The sequence below is a fragment of the Mus pahari genome, chromosome 11 (assembly GCF_900095145.1).
Source record: "Mus pahari chromosome 11, PAHARI_EIJ_v1.1, whole genome shotgun sequence".
NCBI lineage: Eukaryota > Metazoa > Chordata > Mammalia > Rodentia > Muridae > Mus > Mus pahari.
The window spans coordinates 25,432,641-25,443,400 of NC_034600.1; the positions used below are offsets into that span (position 1 = coordinate 25,432,641).

Sequence of the window (10,760 nt, forward strand, 5' to 3'; positions counted from 1 at the left end):
AATAGAACATTAGCCTTCAGTATAGGGCGTTACAATTTTACTCCTTCTGAATGAATAGGCAATCTTATAATTAGGGAGGTCTAAGTCTCTCCTTGTCGACTTCTTAATGTTTTCACAGTGTGCTGGCTAGTTTTACGTCAGCTTGACACAAGCTAGGGTCACTGAAGAAGAGGAAACCTCAATTGAAGACATGCTCATGTGGTAGCCCCCTGTCTAGTCAGGGTTTCTGTTCCTAGACAAAACATCATGACCAAGAAGCCAGTTGGGGAGGAAAAGGTTTATTCAGCTTACACTTTCCATACTGCTGTTCATCACCAAGGAAGTCAGGACCGGAACTCAAGGAGGTCAGGAAGCAGGAGCTGATGCAGAGGCCTTGGAGGGATGTTACTTACTGGCTTGCTTCCCCTGGCTTGCTCAGCTTGCTTTCTTATAGAACCCAAGACTACCAGCCCAGAGATGGTACCACCCACCAGGGGCCTCTCCCCTAGATTACTAATTGAGAAAATGCCCCACAGCTGGATCTCATGGTGGCACTTCCTCAACTGAAGCTCCTTTCTCTGAGATAACTCCAGCCTGTGTCAAGTTGACACACAATACCAGCCAGTACACCCCGGACCATCAAATCACTTTGTTTCGACTTCATGACTGACTTTTGCTACTGTTATGAATCCTATTTGTAAATATCTGATAAGCAACACCTGCAGGGCTTGTGACCCACAGGCTGTGACCCACAGGCTGTGACCCACAGGCTGAGGACAGCTGCTGTATGGGGCGTTTTCTTAAGCAGTGATTGATGTAGGCCTAACTCACTGTGGGTGGTGCCATGCTTGGCGGGTGGTCTTATGTTCCATAAGAGAGCATGCAGAGCAAGAGATGGGGACCCAGCCAGTAAGCAGCACCCCTCCATGGCCTTTGTATCAGCTCCGGCCTCCTGCTTCCTGTGTGAGTTCTTGTCCTGATGGACAGTGATGTGGAAGCATAAGCCAAATAAGTCAGCCCTTTCCTCCCCACCTTGCTTTGGTCATGGTGTTTCACTGCAGCAATAGAAACTAAGACACAGAGAAAGAAAAGTTTATGTTTTTCCAAGGAACACAGGCTATTTATCTTATATAAAATATTCCAGGAAGGAGGAAAAAAAAAGTTACCCAATAGTGTTTCTTTTTCTTGAGAATCATACAGCCTTCATACCCCACCCCATCCAAGGACAAGGTACACAAAATAAACCAAGACTTCCCCCACAACTTTCCAAAGTATAGGTCAACTGTTTACATGAGTCTGTATGAAAACAACCAGTGAAAATGAAGCAGCTTGTTCAAAGAATGAAACTTGAGAATAGGCCCTTTTCAAGTGGGGTGTGGTGGTGTGTGGCTATAGTCACAGCACTGGCAGGCTAAGGCAGGAGGATTGCAAGTTCGAAGCCAGGCAGGACTACAGAGTGAGACCCTGTCCCTAAGAACAAAATAAACCTTTTCCATAAGAAAATGAACTATTAAAGATAAATTGGATTAACATGACCATGTGCCAAACAAAAACTCACATGAAGGGGCTGGAGAGATGGCTCAGCGGGTAAGAGCACTGACTGCTCTTCTGAAGGTCCTGAGTTCAAATCCCAGCAACCACATGGTGGTTCACAACCATCTGTAATGCGATCTGATGCCTTCTTCTGGAGTGTCTGAAGACAGCTACAGTGTACTTACATATAATAAATAAATAAATCTTAAAAAAAAACTCACATGAAAGATAACCATATTCATTATCAACATGAATGTAAAAATTAATTATAACACAAAGATCTATATCACATTTGTGACAAAATTATGAGAATGTGAGGAAATCCCTCTCATACATAAATGATTGGAGAGCAATTTAGAATATCTAGTAAAAGCGTTTATATTCTAAAATAAAAAAATTATATACTCAGGTATATTTTTATACTGAGGATGTGTACAGCATTGTCATTACTTGACAAAGTAAGCAAAGCCTAGTGTCTTCCCATAGTATCCATGCACACCACTTAGAATAGTGTCTGGGGAGAGGAACCCTCTCTCGAAAAAAACCAAAAAAAAAAAAAAAAAAAGAAAAAAGAAAAAAGAAAAAAAAATAGTGTCTGGGGTATAAGCTAAGCATCATATAACACCTTGTTATATATCATCACCATCAATTAGTCTTAGGAGAGATTCTACAAATTTATCAATATCATCGACACTGGGAAGAAACACATTTGAGATGCTCTAACACTGTCTGGATAGGTATATTGAAAAGTTAATTAACCGCCAACGTTTGATCAGCTTGGAGGCTCCTCTCCCTTCTAGCACGAGGGAGGAGCATGTTCAGTCAAGTCGAGAAACCTTGGTGAGACCTTGGTGTTTTCCTGGAGCTACCCTTGGCTGCCGGGCTGTAGGTATTCAGTCCTTTCCGGACCGCACGTGTAGGGAAAGGTAGTCATCAGAGAGACTGGCTGGTGAGGGTCCTCTTGGACAGCTGTCTGGAACGGGAGGGTCACAGCTCCGCAGCTAGAAACCACCCCACCATGCTGCTTAGGGGATGTTGGAAAGCCACTTGCCCAAGAGTGGAAGCAGGCGGCGCTCAGAGGCGAGCGCACTCCAGCTTCTGGCCGAGGCTTAGCTCGGGGCAGCTGACGGCGGGCAAGGACGCACGCTTCGAACTTCAAGTAAGAACCTCGGGGCCCCAGGAAAACTTAGCCAAAGCTTGCCCGCGGATGATCGCCTCCGCGCAGATCCTGAAAGCCTCCTCGGGAGGAGGAGCTTTCAAGTCCAGAACGTCAGGCCACGCTGGCTGGGAGAGGGGCGGAAGCCAGCCTCGAGAGCCGAGAGCTTGTGACCGCTGAAGCCAAGACGTGTGCCCCGCGTTTCAGGAGCCATCGGGGAGCGATCAGTGGACAGCAAAAGTGAAGACGCAAAGACCCCTGGAGGATCTGAGATCTCCTCCACCAAAACGCATCCAAGAGCCTCAAGTTCTTTACGTGCCCACGACCCTCCGGAAGACCCGGTGCCAAACCCCAGCTTCCTGTTAAGGGTCCCGGGTGCAGCTTCCCGGCCGCCCCTAACACCCGGAGCGCGACAATCCCGGGCACCGCGAGCGGCAGGCGCCCGGACGCACGGACACAGTGCGCACGCGCAGGAGGTGGGTCGCCCGGTCAGCGGGAGCAGTGACGAGCCCGGAAGCGCCGGCGCGCGCCCCCTCCGCCCCAGAACTAGTTTGGTTCGGTGTCCTCCGAACGCCAGCCATTCGGAGAGGACCCCTCCCGCTCCCTCCCGCACCCGCCCGCAGGCCCGCACCGCCGCGATGTCTAGCAACAGTTTCGCCTACAACGAGCAGTCGGGAGGAGGGGAGGCGGCGGAGCTCGGGCAGGAGGCCACCTCGACCATCTCTTCCTCGGGCGCCTTCGGCCTCTTCAGCAGCGATTGGAAGAAGTGAGGACCCGGGCTCGGGGTGCGGGAGCGCTGCGGGGACGCCGGGCGGCCGCCGGGGGTGCTCTCGGTTCCTGAGGAACCTCCCTGTCGCCCCCGCTGCGGTGGGTGGGTGGGTGGGGGCGGTCCCGCCGGGTGCAGGGCTTGTTGGGGACATCTGGGGACGCCCAAGGCGGCGCCTGTAGTCTTCAAACTTTGGTGTGTGTGTCGGGGGGAACAGTTGGTGAGCCGAGGTTCCACTTCCCAAACCGTTGACTGAGTTGATCCGGGCTGCGCACAGGAGTTTGAATTTTGAACCTCGAGAAAGTCATTTATTTAAAGGCGACGAGAGTATTTGGGGAAGGGAGTGGGGAGTGGGCCTGCTGCTTATTTGGACCCTATAATGTAGGGACTAAACGGTGGTTTGGGGTTCTGTATAAATGACAAACTTATTTTTTTCTACCACCTTTGGCGTTTTTCACGTGATGATCTTTGCACCAGGGTACTCCCCCACCCCCCTCTGAAGCACTGAGATAATATTTAAATAGAGTGTTGTTGTGAACCAAACCCAGTTCTAGTTCTTTACAAATAGTATGAATTTTAAAAATAAGCACCAAACATGTACACTGATTTTTTTTTTTTTGTAAAAAGTTACTTATGGTTCGGGTCAAATACCGCCAAGAATTGAAAAACTCCTGAGCGGGTTCTGTTTTAGTTTGGTTTTTACATTTGGGGTGGTGGTGGGCTGTGTATAAATGTACGGAATTATGACAACGTTGCTTAGTTGTAGTTCCCCACCCCTTTCTTTCTGACTGGGTCTCACTGTGTAACCTTGGCTGGCCTGGAACTCACTAGGTAGAGCTGGCTGGCCTGGAAATCAGAGAAATCCTCCTGCCTCTGCTACCCCAATGCACACACCACCATGCCATTACACATTTTTTTTTTTTTTTTTAAATTTTTGATCTCATTGTTACTCAGTATAGTAAAACAGACTATCACTAGATTGTACCCACTTAAGGTAAGGAAACTTGGCTGATAGTTTTATGGCTGTTAAGAGGTATAACTAAAATAATAATTGGTGGGGAAGGTGGTTAGAGACACTCTTGTTCTGTAGCTCAGGCAGGCCTCAAACTGGAACTTGCCATTCTCCCGCCTCTGCGTCCCAGGTGCTAGTAGCTGAAATTGAGATTAAAATTTGACTCTATTGATTAACATCTTGTATAGAGCATATTAATTATCTTTGTGTTCATTATTTCCAGGATATGAAAGTTTAAAACATAATAGATGTCTTCTGTCTTTGTGTGCATTCGTGTGACTCACTGATCCCGCAGGGAGTTTTTGCTAACTCCACATTTTCCTCAGTAGAAGTTCTCAGTTGTTGAATTTGCACGTGACTCGTGCACACTTAGTCTGCTTTTCTGACGTGTAAGCATCTGAGGTGTTTTTTCCTTTTCTTTTAGACCATGTGAAGCTTGGGTCTGATTTGGGAAGAATGCATGGATTTCTAGTGCAGTTGAAGTTAGAGTTGAATTACAAGGAGCGAACATTGAATGCTTGTGCATGGCTATTCATAATTATCATCTGCAGTGTGTTTCTGCATTGCTGGGGCTTCACTTAGGCAAGTGCTCTGCCTCTGAGCTCCATCCCCAAGTCCTCGGTTCTTAGTGGGCTGTTACTGGTGCTTCTCTGATTCCACATTATGGGGAGGAAATTGGTTAATTTGCCCAAGGTCATAAAGCTGTCAGAATTTGAACCTAGACATTATCATCTCTGTTCTTTCTTTAATGTGTTTGTTTGTATATGCTATTAACTACTTGAAATTGATGCGTTTAAAAATTGGGAGCCGGGCGTGGTGGCGCACCCCTTTAATCCTAGCACTCGGGAGGCAGAGGCAGGCGGATTTCTGAGTTTGAGGTCAGCCTGGTCTACAAAGTGAGCTCCAGGACAGTCAGGGCTACACAGAGAAACCCTGTCTCGAAAAATCAAAAAAAACAAAACAAAAACAAAAAAACAAAAAAACAAAAAACTTGGGAATAGTGACCATAGCAACTATATGACCTTGAAGCTTTCAGGACTTGAAGCACTTTGGCTACTGAGCTGCAGCCTGATGGAGGTAATTGTGTAGAAAGCAACAGACTCCTATTCTGGAAGTGGCCACTTAATCTCTCTTGAGCTCCCATTAAAAACACTTGTCTTTTGAGATAGGCTCATACTATGTAGCCCAGGCTGGCCTCAAACTTGTAATCCTGCTGCCTTAGGCTCTTGCACGCTTAGATTTACAGGGTGACCTATCACACCCGGGTTCCTTTGCTCTGCTTTCTAGTGAGTTACTTTGAAAGAGCTTCTTTTCCTTTTGTGTTTACTTTAAGATCATTTCAGTTTTTTGCCCCAGCCTCTGTAAGGAGAACCACTCTTTATGTAGAATCACCAATTATTATTTTCGTTTTTTCCTTCTTACTTACTTGTGTTGGTGTGTGGGTTTGTACCGTATCCACGGAGGCCAGAAGAAGGCATTAGCTTTCTCTGGAACTGGGGTTAACAGGCAGTTGTAAGCTGCCTAATATGGTGCTGGAAATGAAACTGGAAATCTCTTCTGGGAGATCAGTCTGGGCACTTGACCACTGAGCTGTCTCTGCAGTCCAGAGTCACCAGTCAAAACCGGGTGCTGTGCTCATCTGCCCCTCCCCTCCCCTTCCCTCTTCTCTCTACCTTCCTCTCTACCCCTCTCCTTTCACATTCACACACACACACACACACACACACACACACACACACACACATGCACACACATTTCACATGAAAAGTTGTCTTCTGAACCATGAAGAGTATGTTTAACTTGTGTCCTTTACCCTTAAAACCTTAGTATATGTTTTTGGTAATAAAAACAGTCTCTTAAGTAATTGTGGCTACAGATATGATCAAGGAGTTAACTACTGGGCCAGGCGTGGCAGTGCTCACCTTTAATCCCAGCACTTGGGAGGCAGAGGCAGGCGGATTTCTGAGTTTGAGGCCAGCCTGGTCTACAAAGTGAGTTCCAGGACAGCCAGGGCTACAGGGAGAAACCCTGTCTTGAAAAACAAAACAAAATAAAACAAACAAACAAAAAAAAAAAAAGAAAAGAAAACAAAAGGAGTTTACTATTGGTGCAGGGTGGTATGCAGTCCAGGTTTGCCCTTTGTCCCAGTAGTGACTTCTCTTCTTATCTTTTCTTTCCTGACGCCTTTTGTTACTAGGGATCTAGTCTAGTGTCATACAATAGCCATGCAGTGTTCTTATTTATTCCTTAACTCTCTGTTAGTGAGTTCTTAGCCTTTGTCTCCCGTGACCCCTTGACCCCTGACATATATAAATGCTGATTATTTTATAGTGTGCTAATCACCGGGCATTTGCTGGCGTCTCTCGTCATCTTCAGGTTTGGGTTATAAGGTCCTGATTAGAGCACTGGTGTAGGTAATGTGTCTTCTGTTGTGGCTAGAGACACAGGATACCCAGTCTTTCTAGTTTTCCCAGTAAAGGGCTTTTCTGGTATCTTGACGATATATAATTACTATTTTTAGCCCCTCCCCAAGTCTGGGTCTGTGCGAAGATACCTCAAGACCATTTAGCTAGCTTTTTCATGAAAGACTTCAGCAGCCAGTCATGAAGTTTTTTTATTTTTTTATTTTTGTGTGTCTGTGAGTGTGAATGTGTGTCTCTGTGTGTGTGTGTGTGCAGGTAAGTGTAGGTGATCAAGGAGGCAAGAGTCACACACGGTTGTGAGCCACCTGATTTGGGAGCTGGGAAACACTCAGGAGCTCCTCACTGATTGGGCCAGCCATCCCTAGTCTAAGATCCAGGTCTGAACCCGCCTTACTGTGAGTGGGGTGCCCTGCCCCTGCTCCCTGTGTCCCCTGCCATGTGCTCTCTTGTCCTGTTTCTTGGGACTCCTGTGAGTGGGGTGCCCCTGTTCTCTGTGTCCTCTGCAGTGTGCTCTCACTGTGTGTGTTTTGGGCTCTGTTGTTTAGTACTTCACTGACTGTTCCAAGGATTGTCTAATCTCTTCCCAGTCAGTTATGAAATTTTGTTTTCAGAAGTTATTTGTAGTTTTGTAACCCTTCTCATCCTTCAAACAAAACCAGAATTGGAGAGACTTACATTGTCTATGAAAGCATATCCTCACCATGTCTGTTTTGTTAATCATACCAATGTCTTAGTTTATTGGCCTTAATGTTTTTCGTTTCTTCACTTTTAAATGTAAAGAACTAATTTATCCCCTCCCCCAACCCCCTGTTTTATTTTGGAATAGTCTATACTTTCATCACTTTTAGTTATCATTTAAGTTCTTTTTCTTTTTTTTTTTAAGATTTGTTATTATATGTAAGTACATTGTAGTTGTCTTCAGACACACCAGAAGAGGGCATCAGATCTCATTACAGATGGTTTTGAGCCATCATGTGGTTGCTGGGATTTGAATTCAGGACCTTTGGAAGAGCAGTCAGTGCTCTTAACTGAAGTTATTTTTCTTAAAAAAAAAAAAAAAAAAAAAAAGAAAAAGAAAAAGACCCTTCCTCATCTTAGTCTATTTGGGTGTATTTGTAAAGAAATAATTTCATTTTCTCTCTGGTTTACCATTTAATTGCAAAGTAGTTTCTAGATGAAGCAAAGACCAGTCAATTTTCTGATTTTTCTTTTGAGTTTCTAAGTGTCTTTTTATGTATCTCAATAAAAAAAAAAAATGTAAGCCATCATTTAAAGCATTTTATTAACATGCAGTAATTGTATGTATTTATGATGCTCATTGTGGCATTTCAGCATGTGTGTACCTTACGAACTGATCAGACCAGGGTAAGTTAGCAATTCTGCTTCCATATTTCTTTGTTTAGAGCCTTTGGCTCCTCACTTCTTTCTCACAGCTCTGAAGTAGTTTATTGAGAATTTCTAAGTTCTATGGGATGTGTCTTAGTTACTGTTCTGTTGCTGCAAGGAGATGACACCATGACCAAGGCAACCTCTGTAAAAGAAAGCATTTAGCTGGGAGTTCGCTTGCAGTTTCAGAACGTCAGTCCGTGATTGCCATGGTATAGACAGGTTGGCACTGGAGCAGTAGGTGAGACCCTTCCATCCTGATCTGCAGGCAGCAGGCAGAAGGAGCAAGACTGGTCCTGGTGTTGGCTTTTGAAACCTCAAAGCCCAGTTCCTCCAGCAAGACCACACCTTCTCTAACAAGCACACACCCACCAGTCCTTCCCAAGCAGTGTCACTGAGTGGGAGCAAGCATTGCACAGGTGGGCCTGTGGGAGCCATTCTCATTCAGCCCCCTTCCATCTCACTAGTTTGGTAGTCACCCAGCTCCTCTTTTCTCCTCTCAGTTCAGAGCGATTGCAAATGTATGTGCTGGTTATACCAGAGCCCAGGCTTCCCCAGTCTCCTTTCCCTAGAGAGGATTGAGCTATTAGAGAGTTACAGGAGGCAGAAGACGACAAGGTTTAAGTTAATGCTTTCCAATGATAGCAGTGTTCTCTTGCTCAGCTTGGCTGATTTCCTCAAATTTCAGTTTCCTTGTTTCTCGAAAGGTGTGGTTAATACTTGCCTGTTCTGGGAGACTTATGTAAGAGCGTTTTTAAAGGAAAGCTCTCATCTGCCCTTCTCCTCTTCTCTTTCTCTCCTTCCTCTTTCTTTCTTTCCTTTCCCTGTCTCTTCTTCCTGTCTGTCTGTCTGTCTGTCTGTCAGTCTGTCTGTCTGCTTAGCGGTATGACCTCCTACTGTTCAGGCTGGCCTGGGACTCACTGTGTGTAGATAGACTAGCAGTCCTTTTTCCTCAACCCTCTTTAGTACTGGGATGACAAACATGAGACACTGTGCTCAGAAGAGAGTGATTCTAAATTAGAATCAAAGCCAGGAAAACTGGTGAGAGTCACTGAAGCACTGATGTAGCCTAAGGTCTGAGGAGACTTGCCCCATGGGAGAAAGAGGGAGAGTTATTTAGGCCCAGAGTGAAGTAGCCGGGAGAGCTGCAGGAAGAGATTCCCTGTCCAGGGAGAGCGCGGTGACCCCAGGGTTCTCAGCAGCAGACTGGAAAGCTTGGGGAACCACCCAAGGCAGAGTGTTAGAGGCAGCGTGCTCATAAAACCCATTTGCTTCTGAATAGAAGAATCTGGAAAGAGTTCAGAGTGAGGGTAAATGGAATGGAGGCCGCAGAGGCCCACCCTTGCATGTAATAATTAAAGGTTAGCAACCAGGAATTCAGCAATCTATCACCTACTGACTGAACTACACTGAAAGGTGAGGGTTTGACCCTCTGCTGCTGTTGGAGTGGATTTATTCTTTAGATCCACAGAGCATTTTTAGAGACTACGGGAGGGCTGCATGTTTCCCACAAGTGGGAGTTATATTAAGTGCATTTCATCGCATTATCAGCTTTGGGGTATCAGCCTTGAGTGTTCCCTCACTCCCTCACCCCCTCTCATCTTTGATCCCAGTGCTTCTCACTGCCGCTGAGTCTGGAGATCACACATACCTGGTTTGTATTACGCTGTCACAAGTCCAGCTTTATGTCCACCATTTTTGTTGTCTTTCAAGAAGGCAGTAGACATGCACCTAATGAAGACAGTCTATTTAGAGGGTGGCCTTAAGTATACTTTTCAAAATAAGCCAGTTCTAGGTGTCAGTACTTCACTAATAGTAAACCATTATTTTGACATAGCTTGAAACGTGTCACTGTGTCACAATATGAGGCTGTAATGTGTTTATGCGACTGTTTTAATTTCCACCGATGTTTAGTTTTATTAGAATCTGTGTCATGCTTTTGCTTTTTATTTAATGCTTCTTTATGGTTTCAGTTGTAAGAGCTTGGCCTTCTTTATTTTTACTCTAGTGCTTCTGATTCTGTGGCCTTGGGATTCTAGGAACTCAGTGGATATTTTGTTGAACATTTACCAAGAGCAGTGGTTCTCAACTTTCCTAACACTGACCCTTTTGTAACAGTCCTCATGTTGTGGTGACCCCCACCATAAAGTTATTTCATTGCTATTCACACCTATAATTTGCCTGCTGTTTGAATTGCAATGTAAATATCTGATATGCAGGATATCTGATACACAGCCCGCGGGTTGAAAACTGCTGACTTAAAGAAATGTCTTATGCATTGGAATAGTAAGTGACATAAATTATGGGAAGTGTATCAGGGGAGTATTTTTTGGTTCACAGTTTTGCCTGATGCGTATGTCTGGGTCCTTTTACTTTGGGATTCAGACTGCGTTAGGACTTACTGTCTCAGAAGGCAGTGCTGTTCAGAAGTGAAGGTTTGGAGAGAGAGAGAGCGCGAGAGAGCGAGAGAGAGAGAGAGAGAGAGAGAGAGAGAGAGAGAGAGAG

General features: G+C 45.4%; 1 protein-coding gene across 2 annotated transcripts in view; it reads left to right on the top strand.

The window, feature by feature from the left end:
* Positions 1 to 3,144: 3,144 nt before the first annotated feature.
* Positions 3,145 to 10,760, top strand: part of Ap3b1 (adaptor related protein complex 3 subunit beta 1) — a 204,072-nt gene continuing 196,456 nt past the window's right edge. For both annotated transcript variants that reach the window (XM_029543901.1, XM_021208271.2), the window contains exon 1: positions 3,145 to 3,434. In XM_029543901.1, the coding sequence (XP_029399761.1) occupies positions 3,307 to 3,434 (128 nt within the window). In that variant the 5' untranslated portion in view covers positions 3,145 to 3,306. The remainder of the gene's footprint in view (positions 3,435 to 10,760) is intronic.